Here is a 24,549-nt window from a genome sequence, read left to right on the forward strand (position 1 = left end):
ACGGAAAACCATCTTCAGGGCTGCCGACACCCTCAGCTGTGCGCCCCCAACTGCCCGACCAGCACACCCGGTTTATTATTATTATTATTATTATTATTATTATTATTATTATTATTATTATTATTATTATTATTATTATGTAAAATAAGAGATATCCGTAGAACACGATATTCAGAAAATGAAGGATACAGCAAGAAGTACCCTGGACAGGGGCGTACCCAGTGAGGGTTACTGGGGTTAGAGCCCCTACTTGGAGGGGTAAGGGTGTGTTCTGCCCGCAGGCAGGTCCGAACCTCCGCAGAGGTATGCCTGAGCCGGAGTATACGTGCGGTAGGGTGGCCAGTTCCTTTCCGCTCCCCACTTAGAAATTTTACAAAAAGAAAATAAACTGAAACTTAAAATAAACAATAACATTCAGAGACATATCTGTGGAACTAACAGATCTGTTGAATCTATTTTCTAAGAAGCCTCGAAAGTTGGATTTTAGATTGTAAACTGAACATACCAGTCGCTGTAAAACTGTTGACATTAATCATGTTCTTGTTCTGTATTTTAATGTAAGATTTTGTAGTGTACTGCAATCTGTCTTGCACCTTCATTGTGTTCTATCGTCATTTTGTAACTAGAACCTCTCATCGGCCGATCCTGTCTACGTACTGACTGACGATGGACACCTCCGGGACAAGAGGGACGTGGCTAGGATATGACGGTGATAGGAGCAGGCAGTGGGTCATCGCTGACTGGCGGGTCAAGGAGCAGCTGAATAAGCTTGATGATGATGATGATGCTTGCTGTTTAAAGGGGCCTAATATCTAAGGTCATCTGAATAAGCACTCCTACTGCTATATAATAGCGAGCTCTCTGCTCTGGAGCATAGCAGTAACAGAATGAGGGCCATCTACCTCTTGGTTCTGCTAGGTAAGTGTGTTCCTTTAGTGATCACTCCAAGTGGTTGCCATTTACTCATTGTGTCTACTATAGGAACTCCTCAGTTCTTTTCTGTCTCTGTACCTATAATGTTCTTGCAGAGGAGAATTTGTCATGTATATATTTCTAGGGAAGACTTTACGAAAAATGTTCCGTGTATTTGTTAAAGTTGTTCGCAGTGGTGAAGCGTGAACTAAGTAAGGGAGTAGATAGAGATTTTTTAAAATTTAAACTGAAAAATCCACAGCCTGTTTCCAGTCATTCGATCGGGTCAGGAATGGAATGAATGAAGCCGCCATCTAGCGGCAAGGATAGGAAATGTGCCGGCTGCCGAAACCTGTCGTACTCCTCTGGGGCAGTGATAAATGACTGACAGATGAGATGAAATATTAATGGAGAGTGTTGCTGGAATGAAAGATGACAGTGTAAACAGGAGTACCCGGAGAAAAACCTGTCCGACCTCCGCTTTGTCTAGCACAAATCTCACATGGAGTGACCGGGATTTGAACCACGGTATCCAGCGGTGAGAGTGCCGCCTGAGCCACGGAAGGTCTTTTTTTAAAGTATTTAATCATATTCATTGTATGGAATTTTGTTTTCGAGGTATAGAGATCTGTATTCAATATTATATTAATGACTGTGAAAGTAAAAGACAAATCCTATAACAACCTATAACCCTACGTGCACTCGTTTTATTTTAAATATTGATTAAATTGGCAGCGGGAGTTGACATATAGCAACATACTTTTAGAATACAAATAGCAATATATTTCATTGTTATGTAGATTTAATAGGAGAAATAAGAAATTTAAAAAATCGTATAAGTTACCTTAATATTATTATAAATTAATTCAATCCGCCTGTCCTTCATTTCAGCAAATATGTCTACTACTCTCGTCTTGAAGTCAGGCGTCTTGCTAAGATGCCACAGCAATTCCTTCTCTATAGCTAGAGTTCCCAAGTTAGACAGGCTCTGGTTGGTCATCGAATTCCTTAACAAGGTTTTAATTCGTTTGACAGCACTCATAGCGCCTTCACTAGAAACTGACGTTAATGGAATATACAGCATAAAATTAAGCAGTTTTGTTGTTTGCGTATGCACACTCTGGAGTTCATTATTAAGAATGTAAGTCAATAGTTGTTGGGGTTATAACACCGTAACTAATATTGCGGGCAAGGAAATGCATGTACTTGAAGGGTTTTGATGCAGTCATTCATTTTTTAGGTGTAAATTTGCTATGCTTCGTATTTGAATATTATTATTTTATTTTTAGACGTGTCTTATAATAAAGTAAATTCAAATTAATTACATTAAAAGCACATCTGCGATGGTAGCCAATAAGAGCACCTTTACAACTGAGATCCAAATACTAGCCAATGAGAGCAAGAAGAGACGCTGGTAAGTCTGTCTACTGGGCGGAGAAATCTCGCTATAGAAAATCATAGTCCCATAGCCAGCACCTACAGATAGCGTTAGTGTTGGTCACTCTCTGATAGCTTTGAAAATCAAAGGGAACACACAGAACCGACGCGAGCCCTAGCATTGCCGAAATGAGACGAAAATAAACAAAGCTGGGAATACAATAATGTCACTAATGGGGAAATAATTAATGTTCAAAAGGATAATTGAATTAAATAGACAATATTTCGCTCAAAAATGTTGTGGTACACGCTGTCTCCCCTGACGCTTCGCACCTGGTTGTCCGTTCCAGAGACGAGAGGCGAAGAATAAATAATATGTAAGAGGTAGGGTGAATGAGGCGCACATTTTCCGTAAGAGAACTAACCGGGAAAGGGAAGGGATTTCAGTCAGTCAAAATACGAAGTGCTGCTCACTTGTGTCCTCCAGACGTACATTATATCGACTGAAGCTTCGTTGAAATACTTCCTAGTGCAAGCACTTGCCTCAGCTATACTAGTCTTCTCTATCATCCTCATATATACATTTTGAAGTAATTCTTTCATTACAGATTCTAGAATATTTCAAACTGTAATATGTTCAGCGTTGTTATTAAAAATGGGAGCTGCAACCTTTGATTTTTGGTTTCCGGGAACAATAGAAGGGTTAGAAAAAATAGCTTCATTTTTATAACGTGACAAAAAATTGCCCCCTGATACTTCTAGGTTACATTATTGGAATAATCATTTTTAAGAGAATAATCACTATCACCTCAGGCATAATTGGATTATTAAGGGGTTTAAACCAATGCTTTTTACGGAAATTAATAGCCAACTCTCTCCGCCTCTGTGGTTTAGTGGTTAGCTGCCATCCCCGGAGGCCCAGGTTCGATTCCCGGCTCTGCCACGAAACTTGAAAAGTGGTACGAGGGCTGGAACGGGGTTCATTCAGCCTGGGGAGTTCAACTGAGTAGAGGTGGGTTCGATTCCCATCTCAGCCATCCTGGAAGTGATTCTCCGTGGTTTCCCCACTTCTCCTCCAGGCAAATGCTGGGATGGTACCTAACTTAAGGCCATGGCCGCTTCCTTTCCTCTTCCTTGTCTATCCCTTCGAATCTTCCCATCCCGCCCACAAGGCCCCTGTTCAGCATAGCAGGTGAGGCCACCTGGGAGAGGTACTGGTCCTCCTCCCTAGTTGTAAACCACGACCCAAAGTCTCACGCTTCAGGACACTGCCCTTGAGGCGGTAGAGGAGGGATCGCTTGCTGAGTCCGAGAGAAAAACTGACCCTGGAGGGTAAACCGATTAAGTAAGTAATAGCTTACTCTTCAATGAACCATGTTGATTGAATAATTTCGGCAGTAGTGGTCGGAGAAACTACATGAAAACTATATTTTATCATTTACACATTCCTCAGTTTATCTATTGTACTAGTATTCAACACCCATCACATCTACCATATTAATCAAAACTTTTTAAACTATGACCACGATCGAGTTCTGTATATCCCTTCCCCTTTTATCTCTAGGTGGTTATCTTCTTTCCTGTCCGGCTCCATGGCTAAATGGTTAGCTTGCTGACCTTTGGTCCACAGGGTCCCGGGTTCGATTCCCGGCCGGGTCTGGGATTTTAACCTTAATTGGTTAATTCCACTAGCTCGGGGGCTGGGTGTGTGTGCCGTCTTCAGCATCAGAATTCATCATAGGTAGAGCCCATCCTCCTAGACGCGCAGATCGCCTGTTCGGCGTCTACTCGAAATACTTGCACCAGGCCACACGCCATTAAATACCTATTTTCCTTGTATTTTACCCCAGGGGATTGATCATTCAAACCCTAATTGATATCAACTACCAATTCATTGTAATCATAACTCTTGTAACCTTGTTGTACTATTTTCGATTAACCTTTCTCGCATTTCGGTTCTCCTATACCGAATTAAAGTTAACCCTACTTACTCTAACAGGTGTTATTGTACTAACAATACTATTTTATTTCTGTTGCAGTTGCAGTGACATCAGGCAACGACAATGGTGAGTAATTCAAACAAATGATTTTCTTCTTTCCTTTATTGGCTTTAGGTACAAGACCAAACAGCCAGCTACTAATACATTGCAATACATAATATAACCAGTAAATATACACATATGAATATTCCATAATTTTGTACTTGAATATCATAGTTTTAATAGACCTGAGGCCTTACAGAATACACACACACACTCACACACGTGCACAGAGAGAGAGAGAGAGAGAGAGAGAGAGAGAGAGAATGAGAGCGAGAAAAAAATGAAATTCAAACACTGCAACTGTAGTATGTTTAGTTACTTTTCCGATGTTGTAGCACGTCAAACTGTATATCCTAAATAGGAGTCTTTTAAGAATATGGCGATGGCATTATACAACTCTGGTTGCTGGGATGATAAAATGTACTGTATGTTAAACAAATGCATTTTACAAAGAAAAACAAAGCCAGTTTTAAGTTTTGTTCGTTAGCAAATACTAATTCTGAAGATTTATATGACATTATTTTATTGTCCGTAGGCTGGAAGAGCGGACGCCAGTACACCTACACGATGTGTGCCCGTTCGTTGGCAGCCCTTCACCAGGTTGACAACCAGTACACCGGTGTTTTGATGAAGGCGAAGGTCGAAGTGATACCCACGTCCTCATCACAGATAGTTGTCTGGGTGAGTTTTGGCCCAATATTATAATTAGTTTCCCTGTGAATTGACATTCACCATTCTGTATGTCATCAGGATACATCACAAGGCACAGTTGTTGACTTGTAAAGGTTCCATCGTTTACGACTAATAAAATCGGTCTGTTCTGAGGTGATATGTGTCATGTACCACAGGTGAAGCAACCTCAGTATGCTGAAGTCCACACCAACCTTTCCGGCGGGTGGAGTCAAGAAATTGAGTCCCAGCACTTAAGCTTCAACGAGCTGCCCATGAGTGGAAAACCATTCGAACTTACTCTTCAGGATGGTGTGGTAAGAACCGTTCAGAATTATGTTATAACTTTATCCATCCTCCTTCTGAATTTTTAATTAACATCACATCCCTGAACTCGTCACAGGTAAAGGAGATGGCCGTCAACCAGGATACTCCAACATGGGAAGTTAATATGCTGAAAGGTATAGCGAGCCAGCTACAAGTAAACACCCTGGGTAGGAACCTCATCAGCTCAAAGTTTAACAGAAAGCCCAGTCCCAACAGTGCCTCTGCATTCTTCAAGACAATGGAAGTAAGTTGCGGAAGTGTTCTACAGTTAGCTTCTTTGTGTAGCAGAAAATTGTAGAGAGACTAATTCAAACCTTTTCACAGAAATCGGTTGTTGGCGAGTGCGAAACAGCGTACGACATTTCCCCACTACCACCATATCATCTCCAGAACCAACCGGAATTGGCGCCACTTGCAACCAAAAATGCAGATAAAAAAATACTTCTGGACGTCGTGAAGACAAAGAACTTCAGTAACTGTGACGAACACGTTGCCTACAATTGGGGTCTTTCCGGGCTCCCCGGCACATGGGAACCAGCTTCTAACAAGAAGGGCAACGCATTTTCAGTAAGTACAGTAAATTATGAGGAGAAAGTAGATGTAGATACATAATTCGTGAATGTTGCTACGTGTCATTATTCTAATTGTTACAGCGATCATCGGTAGCCAGAGTCATAATTCAAGGAAATCTGAACAATTACATCATTCAGTCCTCTGTCATCACGAATAAGGTCATCATGAGTCCTTCACTCTTCGAAACACAAAAGGGAATGATAGTGAGCCGTCTCAACTTAACCCTTACATCAGTAAGTTCTGCATCTGGCTCTCCTCAAGGACCATCCAACCCCCGAAAAACCGATTTGGTATACGAATATAACAACCCATTCGGAGAGAAACAGGAATCCAGTAACCAGACTGATAGTGCTGATAGTAGCAGCAGCAGCAGCAGCAGTAGTAGTAGTAGCAGCAGCAGCAGTAGTAGCAGCGAAGATGATGAGCAGCAATTGGGACAGTCTCAGAGTAGTAGCAGCAGCAGCAGTAGCAGTAGCAGTGAAGAGCTCCCAAGGAAATCCTGGCAAAAACATGAATCACCGAGACACCCTCGCTTCCGCCGTTCCGCTATTCGCAACCAGACAGCCAGTTCCGAGAGCAGCAGTAGCAGCAGCAGCAGCAGCAGCAGCAGCAGCAGTAGCTCAGAGGAGGAATATCAGCCCCGTCCATCAAATGACTTCCCTCCAAGCATTCCTCTACTACCTTACTTTGTTGGTTATAAGGGAAATGCCGTCAATGCCTCCAGCCAAGTATCCACCGTGAGCGTAATTACAAAAGTCGCAAATAAAATTGGCGATGACCTTCAGGACCCGAACACACTCCCTGAACAGAACACACTGGCCAAGTTCTCCATCTTATGTCGTATCATTCGTATTGCAAGTTTCAGGCAGTTAGAAGAGGCAACCAATAAACTTTACGTCTCTTCAGAGAGTTCCTCAAGCTCTAGATCTCAATCCTCTGCATGGGCCTCCTGGTGAGTATCACTACCTTTTATTGATTTTTATTATGACAGACAAGAGGTAACAGAAATTTTTGAGAAGTTTTTCAATTTCAGGAAGGCATACCGTGATGCGGTGGCTCAAGCAGGAACTGCGCCGGCTCTTCAAGCAATACGCGTATGGATTAAAGAAGGTAAAGTACAAACCGAAGAAGCTGCCGAACTCATCGCTGTTCTACCTGATAGTGCCCGGGTACCAACTGAAGAATACATGGATGCTTTCTTTGTAAGTAAGCCTATATACACCAATAATATAGCTCAGAAGTACAGAAACATCATAATTAGAAGTTGATTTTACGTACATGTGTCAAATTTTTTCCTTGTAGGAATTTGTGACCAAGCCGTACGTCCAGAAGCAGCCCATGTTGAATACATCTGCCATTATGGCATTCACAAATCTAGTGCGCAAGGCTCAAGTAGATAACGACACTGCCCACAACTACTTCTCTTCTCACGTCTTCGGGCGCCTAAACCCCCGGAAAAATAACGCTGTACAAAATAAGTACATTCCATATTTCGCCCAAGAACTGAAGAAAGCATTCCAAGAGGGTGACAGTCCGAAAATCCAGGTTTACATTAAAGCCCTTGGAAACATTGCTCACCCAAAGATTCTGAATGTCTACGAGCCTTACCTTGAAGGAAAATACCCCACTACAGATTTTCAGCGATTACTAATGGTAGCCTCATTGAGAAACATGGTTCGTGTGTACCCCAACATTGCGCGGCAAGTTCTCTTCAAGATCTATCAGAATGTGGGTGAAGCGCATCAAGTACGATGTGCTGCAGTGTTCCAGATCATAAAGACCAAGCCTCCTGCGTACCTGCTCCAGAGAATGGCCCAGTTCACAAATCAAGATCAGAGTAACCAAGTGAACTCTGCAGTGAAGAGTGTCATCCAGTCAGCTGCTGCAATGAACAGCCCACGCCACGCTGAATTGTGAGTACGGTTCTGTGAACGTTAAAATTACGAAAGTAATTCCATATCTGTGTGTCGACTTAGTAAAGCGAAATGAAGTAACTAATAACTGTAGGCGAAGCGTTCGATTGATTATCGGATGATTTGCCATTTTTAAGTCTTTAAAGAATTTACTTTTGAATAATGTGATACATTTCATGAGTGTTAAAGGACATCGCAATGCTACATATATATTTGTACACTAACGCTGATATCTTGTTTCTCAGGGCAAATAACGCACAGGCAGCTCTCGACCTTCTGAGCCCCAAACTGTACAGTCTACACTATTCGAAGAGTTATCAAATATCTAATATGCTCGACGAGCTGAAACTTGATTATGGCGAGTCTCTGAACTACATTGGAAGCGATGACTCTCTTCTGCCAAATTCAGTCTTCTACAACGTTCATCGCAATCTTGGAGGATTCCAACGCGAGAAGGTTATGGTAAGTGTGCTTGTTCTACCCATGGTATATGTGTTTGCAGTATATCCTCGTAGGCATCGTTATGGACTTTTAACATTTCCTGTGTTTCTAGACTGCTGCCATGGTATCCAGCGTGCAGGACTTAATGCAATACATTTACGGCATGAGCGGTTCTGAAGAATCCAGCTGGAGTGCAAGCAGATCTGGCAGTTCACGCAGGCGCAGTTCAAAGAAGTATGACAGTTGGTCATCAGAACAGATTGCCGAATGGCTGGGTATCGAAACTGATGACAATGACCAACTGGAAGGAAACATTCAATTACAGTTCCTTGGAGGCCAGCGATTCTTCGCTTATGATAACCACACAATTGATCAAATACCTCAAAGTAAGTTTATTTATATTTCTTTACAGCGATTTCATAAAAAAGTAGGACTGAGAAGAAACCTTAAGTGAAAATATTATGAAGGTGACCAGCATCTTCCTTTATAATTTGATAGCAGGTATTTTACACAGTTCAAAAAAATTAGGGGAACATGTTTTTTAATGTCTGGTATGTGAACGTTAATTTAATAGATGGAGTTCCAATGGCCGTACAGCATACCTCGAGACCTTAGCTACTCATGGTATGTCAAATCTAAGTTATACTCCTCCTGTAGGCATAGCCATGCATTAAACTGCCGGGCTACCCCTCAAAACAAAGCGAATAGCGGTGTGTCCGTGTGTCGTTGTGAGGTACACGGACTACTGCTGTCATTTGAGCACATTGTACGTAAACCAGCACATCCCATGAGACATCTTAACAAGGTTCAAGTCGCAAGGGCCGTCACTTTGATTCAGGAAGGATGGACTTTTCATCGTGTTGGTGTGGATCTCAATGTCTCTCTGTCAGTTATTCACTGCTTGTGGAATCACTATAATGAGACAGGCCAGTCCACCAGGAGGGTTGAACAAGGTCGTGGACGCATGGCAACCCCTCAGGATGACCGATATCTGACCATCTGTGCGTTGCGGCGTCGTTCAGCAACTGCCAGAGAACTGCAACAAGACTTCAGGAGGGTCACTGGAGTCACGGTGCCTGATCAGACAGTAGTCCGGCTCCATGGCTCCATAGCGTGCTGGCCTTTGGTCACAGGGATCCCGGGTTCTAATCCCGGCAGGGTCGGAAATTTTAACCATGATTGGTTAATTTCGCTGGCACGGCGACTGGGTATATGTGTCGTCTTCATCATCATTTCATTCTCATCACGACGCGCAGGTCGCCTACGGACGTCAAATCAAAAGACCTGCACCTGGCAAGCCGAACATGTCCTCGGACACTCCCGGCACTAAAAGCCATACACCATTTCATTTTCAACAGACAGTAAGGAATAGGTTAAGAGAAGTGCCCTTATGACCCAGACGTCCTGTTGCAATGTCCCGTTTAACTCAGCAACATCGCGCTGCTCGCCTTCTGTTTGCCCGTATCCACATCAACTGGCAACTTCGCCAATGGAGACGTGTGTTGTTCACAGACGGGTCCAGATTTTCCCTTGCACAGCGTGATGGATGCCAGCGTGTATGGAGACGCCGTGGTGAGCAGTACATGCCAAATGTTGTCCAGGAAGGCGACCGATTCGGACAAGGTTCTGTAATGGTTTGGGATGGCGTCAGTATTGAAGGCCGTACGGATCATGTCGTCATCCGTGATAATCTTACCGCTGCGGCGTACATCGAGCAGATACTGCTACAGCATGTGTTGGTTGCTGTATACGGTGTTGGCCCTGAATTCGTAATCATGCACGACAATATCAGGGCACATGTAGCACGCATCACCAGGCCCTCTTGCGAGAACTGGACATTTAAGAGATGGAATGGCCAGCAGTGAGTCCGGACCTTAATCTCATCGAGCATGTGTGGGATAGGTTTGATAGAAGTGTTCGTGGGTATCCTGTTCCACCACAGACTCTCCAAGACATCGAACAGGCTCTCATTGAAGAATGGGACCTGATACTGCAACGTGACCTCCGACGATTTTTACGGTTTTACGGAGCATGCCACGTAGGTGCCAAGCTCTGATGAATGCTCGTAGAGGACATACACCATACTAAAGCTCTCCAAATATGATCAAAATCCACCCTGGAGGACTGTTATCACTTTGTTTTCGCCCCTATGTGGATATTTCCGTTTGTGTTCTGAAAATGAACGCGAATCCATCGATGTTCTTTTGTATACTTCAACGGTAAAGAATAAATGTTTAGTCTGTAATATACCTGGGTGTGAGGTATTATTCTGTGGAACATGGCATACGTTCAAAAACATGTTCCCCTAATTTTTTGGACTATGTATTTTATATTAAACTGAATTATGTTTTAAATACTTACAAATCACCTCTTTAGGGGCACCTCATCAACAGTGAATACAATTGGAACCATTACTCGTAATATGTACTTGTCGGCCATAGAAGGACTTAAGTTTCCTGTACATTTGGGACTGGTGGAGGAAAGTTTATTGTTTCAAAGAAAGAATGAAAGAAAGATATCAACCAGTAAGAAGACTAATATTTCCCTTTTTAATTTTACAGTGTTGCAGAATGCTGCTGCAGCTTTGCGTTCAGGAAAGAGTTTCAACTTCACTAAATTTTACAACACTCATTCACTGACCATAGCATTCCCCAATCCTATTGGTGTGATCAATGAAATAAGTATCAAGAATCCTACCCTGCTCCAGATTGGTGGTGAAGCAAATCTTCGAGTGAATCCCGAGCTCTCCAGGAAATGGTCTGGTCAGTGGCCTTCTCTGCGTGCTATCAATGCCACTGCCGACATCAACATGGTGTAAGAGACTATTTTGCATATTACTGTACGATAATATTAATTTTCTTTTACATATACTAAATTCAATTAAACCTTTAACAGTAATGCAAAAATTTATGAAATATATTCTTCTAATAATTTCTCCCAAGTATAAACATTGACTGAGATTAACTAGGAAAGGAATTATGAAAATGGTGGACTAAATTATTCTCATTCTTAGTGAACAGTGTTCGAAATGTTGCTTTGACCCTGAAGAATACTACATTTCCACCATTTCTTCACAGGTATGCTTCAAAGACCAGCAGCAAGATGAGCATTATGTTGCCCTTCAATAGCAAGAGATATATTGCCGGCGTTGAAAGAAATATCCAAATACAACTTCCCATTCGTGCTAAGACTGACATCGATTTGCAGAACAATGACTTGCGCCTCGCCATCCAGCCAATCGACAAAAGCGATGAGCAGAAGATTTTCCATCTGAGTACCGTGCCATATACCAGCCAGTATAACATCCTTAGTTTTGAACCCGTAACTGAGGATAGAAGCACAAATATCGTACATGTCCGTGAGCCTAAACAGGTAACCATCCAATCTCAGAAAAATTCTTCACACACATCATTGAATATACTGTATATTGAATGATAATCATTGTGCATGCATTCTTTCTCATTACAGTGGCAGAATACTTTTGGAAAACAAACTACCGGTCTGGCTTGGAAACTGAACCTCACCACCGAAGCAGAGTTTGTAGATTTCCCAAAGCTCTACGAATTTATTCAACAGCATGATGCTGTATCCTGGATTCATTTCCCATTGGCAGAAAAAAATATTTACCATCGCCAATTCGATATAATATACGATCCAAGCGAATCTTCTGCAAGTTCTGTTACATTCACAGCTTCATATGGTGAGTTATAAGAACAAATACATAACCTAGTTTCGTCTCCAGGCTTGATAATTGGACCGTTAAGAATTCTGAATTACTTGATTTAGTTGCCTCCATCCAATTATTTCAAAAATCAATTGTAATCTCCCTAAATGGAAAATGCACATGTGTTTACTCACTAGATGACAACGAGGATGATGGTGTTGAGGACGAATCTAATGAATCCGCTAGTGAGAGCGATGCGAATGATTCAGCAAGTAGCAATGCTGCACAGCCAACGTCCACCGCTCCAGACAGCAGCAGTCGTCAGCAGCAGCTCCTTAATAGAGCCGCAGCTGGAATTAAGAGTAAGTCTCCATTTCTATTTACATTAATCTGTCAATCAATCAGTTATCACTTATCTCAATTTTGGACTGTCGCACAGGTTGCGGATTCACTATCAATTGCTTATCTAGACCTTTTGATTTCAAAGATCTTGGAAGTTTATCGAACATTTCCTTTAGTATTCCATTCCCTAATTCTTCCTCCTGCACAAATTTGTCCCCTTGATTTCCAAATTTATCTTCATAAATTATAATACATCCTACCTCTAAAACCTCCACACAAGATTATTCGTCTACTAATGCCATTCCACGCCATTTCTCCACTGACAGCATGGCACGTCCCGCATAGTCGAGCAGCTTGTCTCCTTACACACAAGTCTTCCCAATCCAAAGTACGCAACATTTTCGGAACAATATCCTTCTGCTGCAAATCAGCCACCAAAACAACGAGCAGGTATTTTCGGGTACTTCTCCTTGTGCAATCATACCATTGTGTGCTGTCCATCTCGCAACATTGTCGAGGTAATTTTGCAGTATTCTCACAATCATACAACGTATTCATTACTCTATACAATATATAATAATATGCGTTATCCGTGATACCAATTTGTTCTCATTTCATTCAGAAATATAAGGTCCAATAATAGTGCCCTGCGGGACATCTCCTTGATCGTTGAAGATTCAGGTAACACTTCACCTACTCTAATTATTTGAAATCTGTCCTCTAGAAATTTAGCCACCCATTTGAACACTCTTTTATCTAGTCCTGTAGCCCTCATTTTCACCAGCAGTCTCCCATGATCTACTCTATCAAAAGCCTTGGATAGGTCAATAGGGATACCGTCCATTTGACCTCCTGAACGTAAAATATCTGTTACCTATATCTTGCTGGAATCCTACAAATTCAGCCTTGGTGGAGTAACTATCCGAAACCCAAACGTCCTTCTCTCAAACCAGTGTAGTGAGTGAGCTGTTGAATTGGACGCACGTGTTTTCCTAGCGCTCTGAAGTAAAGTTGTTTTCCATAGGTTGCGCGTTGGAAATTTACATGGCGAGGATAGCAATATGGTACGGGCGGATGAGGCCCTCCTTCCCGCGACCGTGCTGTCTTTCCGGATTTCTCTATAGCACTTAAAAAACCTAAATTATGCGCACAATTTGGATTCAAGTGAAGGCGTAGATCCTAATATCCCACTCACCCACCCATTAGGATCTACAAATCTCAGTCCAAATTTCTCATTCCCCCACTCCATATTATCATTTAATCCCAAATCACCTTCTAATCAGTATCTCTTCCGAACAATATCCCACTAATGACAATCTCTGCTCCTTTAAATGTCTCTCGCGCTGCCGTTATCAGATCCCACACGTTTTGAACTATGCAGGTACCTGTTCCTGGTTTGCCTTACGTTACTGGTACCAACGTAGAAAATCACCACCTTCTCCTTATCCTCCTCCATCCCTTCTACTTTTCTCAAAATCTGCCTTGCACTGATTCGAAAATAATAGACTGCCCTGTTTCCCTTCCCTCCAAATATTTTCTCCATATGCCTATCAATAGTATCGCCCATGACTAGAGCCTCAACCCCACCCACTTCATTAGATCCCTTCCTCTCCTGATCTCCTTTAACTTCCCTTATCGCTAAAGAATCTACTTCCTCCTCCCTTCCCTCCCTCTCACGACCCGGTTCCACCCCAGTCACCCTATCATCTAATCTACGATTCTCTTTCCTACTGTTCCCTTTCGTCTTGCCTTGCCCCTCCTTTGTAACACCTCTCTGTACACCATCTCCGGTCTGCTGTTCTACCTGCAATGACATATATCGGTTCCTCACCGATACCTTTCCTAAACTCAGTCTTTGTTTAAATGACTGCAGAGAAATTCGAAATTTATTGAACATCTCCCTTGGTAAGTTATTCCAATCCCTAACTCCCCGTCTATTGTGATATTTCCTACTTTTAAAGACACCACTCAAACTTATTCTTCTACTAATGTCATTCCACGCCATCTCACCACTGACGGCTCGGAACATACCACTTAGTCGAGCAGCTCGTCTCCTTTCTCCTAATTCTTCCCAGCCCAAACTTTCCAACATTTTTGTAACGCTACTCTTTTTTCGAAAATCACCCAGAACAAATCGAGCTGCTTTTCTTTGGATTTTTTCCAGTTCTCGAATCAAGTAATCCTGGTGAGGATCTCATACACTGAAACCGCACTCTAATTGGGGTCTTACGAGAGACTTATATTCCCTATCCTTTACATTCTTACTACAGCCCCTAAAAACCCTCATAACCATGTGCATAGTTCTGTACACTTTATTTACAATCATATTTATGTGATTACCCCAATGAAGACCTTTCCTTATATTAACACCTAGGTACTTACAATAATTCCCATAAGGAACATTCAACCCATCAGCACAGTAATTGAAACTGAGAAGACTTTTCCTATTTGTGAAACTTACAACCTGACTTTTAACCCCGTTTGCCATCATACCATTGCGTAATATCGATCTCACCACATCATCGAGCTCATTTTTGCAGTTGATCACAATCTTGTAACTTCTCGTATTGATTACTCTATAGAGAATAACATCATCCGCAAAAGGCATTGTCTCTGATTCCACTTCATTACTCATATCATTTACCGGGGAACTGGCCGTGCGTTTAGGGCCTCGCAGCTGTGGGCTTGCATCCGGGAGATAGTGGATTCGAACCCCACTGTCGGCAGTCCTGAAGATGGTTTTCCGTGATTTCCCATTTTCACACCAGGCAAATGCTGGGGCTGTACCTTAATTAAGGCCACGGCCGCTTCCTTCGGACTCCTAGGCCTATCCCATCGTCGCCATAAAACCTATCTGTGTCGGTGCGACGTAAAGCAAATTGTAAAAAAAACTCATATCATTTATATATAAGAAAACATAAAGGTCCAATAATGCTGCCTTGAGCAATTCCCCTCTTAATTATTACAGCTTCAGATAAAGCTTCACCTATTCTAATTCTCTAAGTTCTAGTTTCTAGAATTATAGCCACCCATTCAGTCACTCTTTTATCTAGTCCAATTGCATTCATGTTTGCCAGTAGTCTCCCATAATCCACCCTATCAAATGCCTTAGACAGGTCAATCGCGATACTGTCCATTTGACATCTTGAATCCGGGGTATCTGCTATATCTTGCTGGAATCCTACAACTTGAGTTTCAGTGAAATAACCTTTCCTAAACCCGAACAGCCTTCTATCGAACCAGTTATTAATTCCGCAAACATGTCTAATATAATCAGAAAGAATGCTTTCCCAAAGTTTACTTGCAATTGTCAAACTGACTGGCCTGTAATTTTCAGCTTTATATCTATCACACTTTCCTTTATACACAGAGGCTACTATAGCGATTCCCCATTAATTTTGTATAGCTATTTCATGCAAACAATTTTGTATGATACACAAAGATTTCAGAAGAGTAAAGCAAGATTTTAACTGATGAAGAAACTACACTAGAATGTTGTACTTAGGCGTCTCCTAATGATATAATAATAGTCTATTTGAAACTATGGAAATGTAGGTTCACTAAATACATAAATACAGAGAGATTATTATTGTTAGTGTTATTATTACGAGCAAATAGAAATCAAACCGGCCGTGAAATGTTGAAGCATCCAAAGGACTCTACTAGCATTACACAAAAATCTACACATGTATAGCGATTATTATTGTTACAGGGTTTCCGTAATTCACAGAGGTGTAAGAAGGTACTGGGGTTAATGGGTGTTCAGTGAAATTATCAGATGTAAGTTAAAGCACCAAATAATAAAATTTTATTTTTTCCCTTTGTTTTGTGTTTAATAATTGATAGATACTCTGAATAAGCTGCAAAAAATAACAGTTAACAGTGAGCTCGTTAGCTCCCACAATAACAGTGAGTTAAAGTCAGAAATCACCCAGAATAGAGACAATTATTGACACAATAACTTACAAGTGTTGAGCAATCTAGCTCAAAACAGGTGCACTTTCACAAGAGCATGCTTGCTCCACTCATTTTCATTCTAGGAGACTTCGCTCCAAATGTTACTACAGTCCAGCCTCTCAGAGGCACAAGCTTCGAACAACATTACACCTTATAAACTTTAAAATCTGTATTTAGTGTCATTTATGATCGACAGTCTGTTACACACTTCTTTTGAAAAACACTTAAAATCCTAATTGGGCTTCTGGCCCGAAGCTGCAGAGGCTGCAGAGGGGTGACTAGATGGGAAATATTAAGTACCAAAGTGGTGTGAAGAATTTAGAGGTTTAGGAAATCTTAGTCAGCCCCATACCAAGTTGAAAAAGTTCCTTTACCCTGGGACCATCATTTAGGAATAATTTATTATTATTATTTGCCCAAAGGGACAACAACGGGCGAAAAACACAATAATGCATAAAAGTTGAAAAACATTAAAACAGACACAATAAATAGTATAAGAGGGGAGGGAATATCAAATACATGGCTCAGATCTCCCCCACCTAAAGCACCAACCTTTCATGCTCTAGGTAAATACGAAACCTTTCTAAAGCGAACAATACCGCCAATCCTTCTAGCTCGTATACAGAATACTTGGCTTCGACAGAAGACAAGGTCCTAGAAGCATATGCAATGGGACGTCTCCCCAATTCCGAGTCCTGCAAAAGGACGGCCGCAACGGCAGACGCCGACGCATCGGTCTGAACAATGAAAGGCTTGGAAAAGTCAGGCATAGCCAACACCGGAGCGTTAGATATGGCCAACTTTAAATCATCAAAGGCAGCTTGTTGGGAGGGCCCCCATTCAAATTTAACCCCTTTACGTCGGAAGGCGTTAAGAGGCCCGGCTCGATTGGCAAAATGTGGAATGAATTTTCGAAAAAAATTCACCATCCCAACAAAGCGAGCAACACCCTTAACATCCAGAGGAGGTTTGAACTGGCGAATGGCCTCGGTACGAGAATGATCAACAGAGACGCCATTGAATGACACAATATGTCCCAAGAAGGACATTTGGGGCTTGGCAAAGGATACCTTAGAAAGTTTGACCGTAAGACCAGCCTTGCGAAGACGGGACAACACTTCTCTCAAATGGCGGAGATGATCCTCAAAGGTTTCGGAAAAAATTACGACATCGTCAAGGTAATGATAAAGATAGTTGAACTTGATGTCAGAAAACAGTTGATCAAGCAGCCTAGTGAGGACGGCAGCGCCAGTGGAAATACCGAAGGGCAAACGGCAAAATTCGTAAAGATTCCAGTCCGTAGCGAAGGCTGTCAAGTGACGAGACTCTTCAGCTAACGGAATCTGGTAATACGCCTGATTTAAATCTAAAACTGTAAAATATCTAGCCTTCTTGAACCATGAGAAGCAAGAATGCAGATCAGGGAGAGGAACTGACTGCAATACGACTTTCTTATTCAAAGCCCTTTAGTCCAACACAGGTCGATAACCACCTTGAGGCTTCGGGACAAGGAAGATGGGGGAGGAGTAGGCAGAAGTAGACGGCCGAATAATGCCCTGATCCAACATTTTATTAACTATCTCCTTTAACGCTTGCATTTTGGGAGGAGCCAAGCGATAGGGCGGTGACCTAACCGGAACCGAGTCCGTGACCTCGATCTTGTACTCTAAAAGATTCGTCATCCCCAATTCTTCGGTGAAAGCGTCCGGGAAGTCATCACATATTTCCCTAATACAATCAGCTTGATTCTCGGGCAAATGACTAAGGTCTAATGCCATCCTGCATATCCAACAGGAGCCCAGTATGTGCAAAAATTTAGAGCCGAGGATTATAGGATATGGCAAATTTTTAGTTACATAAAGGGGGAATTTCCAGGAGAAATTAGCCAGTCGAACTTTGCACTTTACCACGCCGGAAACTTCCACTCTCGAAGAATTTGCAGCAACAAACGACAGAGAAACAGGCAGTACATCGGAAAATTTACAAACAGAACTATTGAGAGCAAACCACTTCTCACTGATAAACGAGACTACGCTTCCCGAGTCCAAAAGGGCCGTTACCGGTTCATTATTTATTTCTACCTTGACGAAGGGGGCTAATCCCTTAACCTCGGTAGATATGGCTAAACACTGATCAGGGCAACCAGGAGAATATTCGCGGGAAGAAAGGCGAGAATAACCTGGTTCTACAGGCGCTAGATCGGGAAGGCCAACACCTCCCGCTTTCCTATCTAGTCAGCTAACATTTGGCTTACGCGAACACTGCCGCGCCACGTGGCCAGGAACCCCACACTTGAAACATACAAAATTAGAAGCCCTAGACTGAACCCTGGTGCCCGAACTGGCACCCGACACCTGTGCGCTAGTAGAACGAACAGGACACTTATTTCGAAGATGATCGGAAGCCCCGCAACCAAAACATCTTTTTAATGGGGCAGGTTTATTAACCAACGAAGAACCAGAATTATCACAGGGCAAGGAAGAAGTATTCTCAACTCGAAGTGAATCAGCATGCCGAAAACCCTCCGCGGACACAACCATCGCTTCCAATTCGTCAAAATTACGAGGCTGGGACGCGAAGCATAAACATGAACGGTATAAGGGAGAAATGCCCTCCACAATTGTAGCTACAATTTGCTCTTCAGTGAAATTCAGCGCAAAAACCTTGGCATAAAACTTGATATCCGAAATAAACTCCGATAGAGGCTCATCCAGGCGCTGCACTCTGAAATAAAATTTCTGGACTAACGAATGAAGAGCCCTAGGAGGAATAAACTGAGCCAATAAATGAGCATGAAACTGATGTAGAGAGGATTGACTCGAAATAGCGTTTACTATTTTATTTGACAAAACCCCAATCGTATATGTGTAAATAATCTGTAGAATTTGAGCATGCGTTAACCCAAAGACTAAGGCATGATCCAAAAATTCAACCAGAAACCGAAGAAAAGAAACCACATCGCTTGCCGAGTTTACTGAGTAACGAGGGGCACCTTTCAACATCATATTCAAAGGGTGAGGCATATTCGAAAAAGGTGAGCTCAAAGATGGCACAGTAGACTGTTGATTCAACGGGCGACAATCAGAAGGAGCATTTAAATGAACAGACTGCTGCGGTGGAAGCGAAGCTCTCTCCTCGTCAAGCTCACAGCTACGAGACTGTTGATTCACCTCGCCTTCCACCTGGGCAGGTGGGGGAAGAACGGGCTTAGATTTAATGGAAAGCCCTGCTAACCAGGCCTCCACCTTCTCTAAAAGGTCAACTGATGTGTCCTTATTTCGAGAACCTGACCCGATATCTCTTCCTTCAATTCCAGGGAAAGGAGATCTTCCACTCATTGACAATAATGATTTAATCTACCCTGTAGTCTCTTGAGTTGATGAGGAGAAGCCACGTCATTCTCCAGAAAATCCATCACAGATGCTGTATTAGAAAGGTTAGCCTGAATAAGGGACAGCGCGCTAGCGACCTCACCTTCAGTATAATGGGGTACCGTAATCGGTCTATTTAAGTTATTCCGTAACAAAATTTCATCGGCCTTGACGGTGCCTTTAGATTCTAAGTTACGTATCCCAAGTTCATACAAAAGCTCCTCCTTCCGCAGGGAACCCGGATAAGGTATGTCTCGAATGGACATGGTTCAATTGATATAAACCACACAACAACTAAAGAAATCCCCGAAACGGAAAGAATGTTACGGACTCAAATTCCTCGGCTAATCGAAAACCAGTCCAGATCCAACGAACGCTCTGCTACCAGTTTTTGTACCGTTAATTATCACTGGCAAAACCTTCAGAAGGTGCGGCCTCCATAGGATCTGGACTTTTCGAGGATAGGGTACCACCCAGAGGGCAAGAACACTGATACCCGAGGAAATCAGGTTAACAAAGTTTATTAAACAAAATAGGTAAACACCAAGAAAAGTAAAAAAGATTAAAATATTTAAACACCAACATCACTCAGGTTCCTCCGACACGTGCCCTATTGTAATTTACAGGGATCCAGCCCTGTTCACAGTTCATCACCAAAGAACAGTGTAAAGGATAATTCTAGATAAGGGTTATTAATAATACGCCACCTCGGGTGGCTCAAGGAGGAGCGCAAATTTCCCCTAACATAACATACCATACTTTCATTAGGGGACGTTTCTAAGCGCCTAAAACTCCTAGGGGAGTTGAATACATCATTCAACATATACGTATATACACTTATTTTCAACTACCCAGGGGACAAACTCCCAATAACTCAAGCTGCAGTGAGGCTGCAGTAAACAGACCCAAGGGGTTCACACATACTTTACGATTTGGAAGCAACTCTGCTTTTATAATACCTTGAAACAACTTCAGCGCCTATTCAGTGGTTTACAATCAAAATTAATGTCCTCCCATCGTCTGTAAATGTTAAGCAAGTTTTAGGTGCTTACCTCCCACACCCCTAGCGGTCCAGGGTTCGAAGGCGGGTGCGTGAAATGCTCAAGTCAGAGAGCGAGGCAAGAATAACACTTGCTCCCAGCCAGGCCGCACGGCCTCGCCAAGAGTAGCCGTGACGCGAGACCACATGACGCAAGGCGACACGGTCAGGCTGCGTGAAAAGAGCTCGGCGCAACGCAGGGGTACGGGAGGGAAAGCAAAGTGGAGGCAGCACAGGCCGGGCCGTTCCCAGGGCGGAAAAAGTTCCTTTACCCTGGGACCCCAAAGGGACAACAACGGGCGAAAAACACAATAATGCATAAAAGTTGAAAAACATTAAAACAGACACAATAAATAGTATAAGAGGGGAGGGAATATCAAATACATGGCTCAATTATTATTATTATTATAACGAAGTTAAGCTGAAAGACCAATATAGCAAGCAAGTTACTATCTAAAAAGTAATACCACTACAATAATCTGCACTTAGGCGTATCCTAATTACAGCAGGAAATCTGAAATATTAGAACTGACGTAAAACCTAAACACGTTATGCTAGACATATTATTCTTCTTCTATATACGAGCTAACATATATTAAAATTGCTCCTAATGGCTGAAGTGTCAAAAGTACCGTACCAGAGAATACCTTTGAAATAGTGACTCAATAACTTTTCTCGAAACTATGCTAAAACTTGAACAACAAGCGTCGAATTATAACAATCAGTTTATTTATCTTGCCGTATGCCAACAACGGAATATTTGAATTGGAGGACCAGAAGTAACTGCTAACAATGAAGGGCCGTTAACTATTTTCTCAGCTAAATAACTTATATTTTCCTAACACTTATTCTATTTTCTTTAAATAAATTTAGAGTGCTACCACATCTTTTTGATTATTTGAAGAAACTGTTTCCTTCTTGATAGGTGCAAAGTACTGTATGTGCTATACTACATGTATCGTATGTAGTATGGTACTTATATGAGTGTAAATGTAGAAAGTGTGGAAGGTAAAACCCCGTATAATAAACTGCCTTTATATGTATGCCACCAACAAAACTATAGATACCGAAGAAAAATCGAACATTGTTTCTCATTTCCTACAATCCAAATAAGAAATCAAGTATTTATAAACCTAAACTATGTAATGTACACATACGGAACTACTGAATGTAATATTTAAATCAATATTACCAATCATAATGACTACCAACGAACACCAATATTTATAGAACTAAATTAACCAAAACTCAATAGTTACTACTTTATCACTACAATTAGACAAAGCACCTTCAACAGCGCGTCCAACAATATGACCCAACTCAATTCATTTTTGTAAATCAAGACATTTTACAAGTTTGTTCAATGTTACAGGCCCTTCTGCTGCTGTTGTGGATGTATCCGTCCAATTCAACGGTGAAAGCAAGGCTCAGTACATAGCCACTGCAGCTTATGCTGCGAGCCCTGTTGATAGTAAGAATCGATTCCTGTTATTTGCAAGCCAGAAACCTGCACATTCTTCCTCCCAGAGCCAACGTGGCCAGGTCAGTACAAATAGAAGTCTGAGGCAGTGGAAATTTCATTTACAGATTTGGAAGTCGGTACATAACATTGTATTATAATTCTAGATTTGCTTGGATGTTTCCGGAAAATGGGCGTCAGTACCCATGAACAACTTCAAGAAGGCCTTGTGGGCAGATCCATCTTCATCAATTAAAGCTCAGTTGAACTTCGGCGAAAAGTGCAGCTCTGGCGCAGAGATCAATGCTAAGGTACATTACCAGAAACAATTCAGACTCACTTGTATGACATCAGCCTTTGAAGGTACTAATGGAGATTCTTTTCTTTTAGTGTAACCTGACACAAAGCGATGATCGGCGACAGTTTCTCCAAGAACAGCCAATTGCCAAGCTTTGTGAAAGCCAGATGTCGAATAATAACTATTGGCTGCCCGCTTGCCGCAATGTGACCGTCAGAGCGAATTTTATTGACCAATACGAATGCTCTGCACGTTTCCAGAAGCTTTCTGCCCCCGTACAGAACTACACATACAAGGCTTACAGTTTAATCCGTCAACTGGGATGGGCTTACTTGGATGAGGACGTAGTGAGCCCGAATACACCAAGTGGCCTTGCTTACTTCAACGCTAGCTTCGCTCCTAATCTCAAGTCCGTCAATGTTTCAATCCAGACACCTTCACTGGCAGCTGAATTCAACAACGTACGCGTGGGCCCTTACGTGAGGCCTCTAGTTGTCGTCCATCCTCAGATGTCAGCCACTCAGCGAATTGCACGAAAGGTTCTTGCCGCTCAGAACGAACGTGAGTATTTTTTAACATATCTTTGATTAGCAGAAAGTAAACAGCACTCATCATTGATGACTTTTGTTATTTCTCTTTAGCAACCTGTGTCATTGATGCTACACGTGCCAATACATTTGACAACAAGACCTACCCCATTGAGCTCGGAAAATGCTGGCATGTTATGATGACTACTGCTCCTCAAGGCAGTGCTGAACCGGATTCAGAAGGCAACGCACAACGAAACAACGCAACAGTCCTTATCAGGGACTCGTCCAACAACCAGAGGGTATGACGTCTTCTAATAAATTACATAAACCAATACTCTGTTCTCAGTGTTACAGGAACGAAAACTGGCGCAGTCGGATGAGATATCGCTGTCTGTAGATTAACTGAATCGTTAATGGATTTCCTTTCCTGGGCGAAAATTCTGCTTTGCAGTGTCTCAAAGAACCCATGTCATATGTTATTGTAGCCATTGTATTGCTTTACTAAAATAATATTTTTTTGTTTTCAGGAAGTCCTGATAGTCGTGGGTGAAGATACTTTGTTCCTATCACCCTCATCCTCAAGCTCAAGCAGTGAATTCGAAGAAAGTTATTCGAAGGGAAGCTCTTCTGCTACCCTGAAAGTGAACGGGCGTCCATCACGCGTGTCGCAAAACAATCTCACTGAAGTAGATGGTCAGGATGGAACAAACTTGGTGCAAGCTACCGTCCTACCCAGCGGTGCATTATACGCCAATCTCCCGGACTGTGGCCTGGAGGTCACCTTCGACGGCCAGCGAGTGAAGGTGGTGGCTAATAATTCCTACCGTAGTGAAGTCCGAGGTCTTTGTGGAACATTCACCGGAGAGCCCGCAACGGATTTCATGACACCATGGAACTGTGTGTTAAAGGAACCTGAATGGTTTGTTGCAAGCAACGCACTGACGCATCAGTCGTGTTCCGGGCCAGCTAAGAAATTCTATGAGGAAGCGAAGAGCGCACCATGTTACGAGGTAAAGGTAATGCTCGGAGATGTGATCAACGAGCACGAGGCAGGAGCCTATGACGATGAAGACAGTTCTAGCTCTAGCTCTAGTTCCAGTTCTAGTTCTAGTTCCAGCTCGAGTTCCAGTGAAAGCTCTAGTTCATCGTCCAGCGAGAGCGATGAACAAGGCGAAGCTGGAAGTGGCAAGCCCAACATTCCCAGTGGGAACAAAGGCCAGCCAGGTTGCACCGATCACAAGGTAAAGGTTATCAAAGAAAGCGGGCAGATCTGCTTCTCTCAACAGCCTCTCCCCAAGTGCAAGTCAAGTTGCAGTGCTCAGGATGAGGTGCACAAGAAGATCCCATTCCACTGTATTGCAGATAGCGAAGTAGCAAGACGATGGGCTAAAAACATTGAAAAGGGAGCTAATCCTGACTTCAGCAGAAAGCAGACCCATATGTATAAAAACGTACCACTGCCATTGAACTGTCAGGAATGATTTTTTTCTGCTAGTTAGCGACTGTCTTTGAACTGGCTCCGAACAACAATTTATTGCTAATATTCTTTATATCATGTTCAGTACAACTCTTTAAAACAAGAGATTAAGTTTGTAAGTAACATATTTATAAATAGAATAAACATTTAAGCAATAA

General features: G+C 42.3%; 1 protein-coding gene across 1 annotated transcript; it reads left to right on the plus strand.

Annotated features, from left to right (window-relative positions):
- The first annotated feature begins 806 nt into the window (after positions 1-806).
- LOC136863864 (vitellogenin-1) lies at positions 807-24,549 on the plus strand. The gene is made up of 20 exons (XM_067140223.2): positions 807-918; positions 4,329-4,355; positions 4,867-5,012; positions 5,180-5,317; positions 5,404-5,571; positions 5,652-5,894; positions 5,981-6,852; positions 6,934-7,102; positions 7,203-7,813; positions 8,059-8,275; positions 8,367-8,640; positions 10,816-11,068; positions 11,332-11,626; positions 11,723-11,954; positions 12,116-12,280; positions 22,000-22,169; positions 22,254-22,397; positions 22,477-22,945; positions 23,026-23,213; positions 23,442-24,549. The coding sequence occupies exons 1-20, from the start codon at positions 888-890 to the stop codon at positions 24,393-24,395; spliced, it is 5,766 nt and encodes a 1,921-aa protein (XP_066996324.2). The 5' UTR covers positions 807-887; the 3' UTR covers positions 24,396-24,549.

The sequence above is a fragment of the Anabrus simplex genome, chromosome 2 (assembly GCF_040414725.1).
Source record: "Anabrus simplex isolate iqAnaSimp1 chromosome 2, ASM4041472v1, whole genome shotgun sequence".
Taxonomy (NCBI): domain Eukaryota; kingdom Metazoa; phylum Arthropoda; class Insecta; order Orthoptera; family Tettigoniidae; genus Anabrus; species Anabrus simplex.

What these genes read in the sequence shown, in the direction of transcription:
- LOC136863864 (XM_067140223.2), top strand. Translation starts at nt 888, where the DNA reads ATGAGGGCCATCTACCTCTTGGTTCTGCTAG. An exon ending in GACATCAGGCAACGACAATG is followed by an intron (nt 4,356 to 4,866) that starts GTGAGTAATTCA and finishes TATTGTCCGTAG; the next exon opens with GCTGGAAGAGCGGACGCCAG. An exon ending in TCCTCTGCATGGGCCTCCTG is followed by an intron (nt 6,853 to 6,933) that starts GTGAGTATCACT and finishes TTTCAATTTCAG; the next exon opens with GAAGGCATACCGTGATGCGG.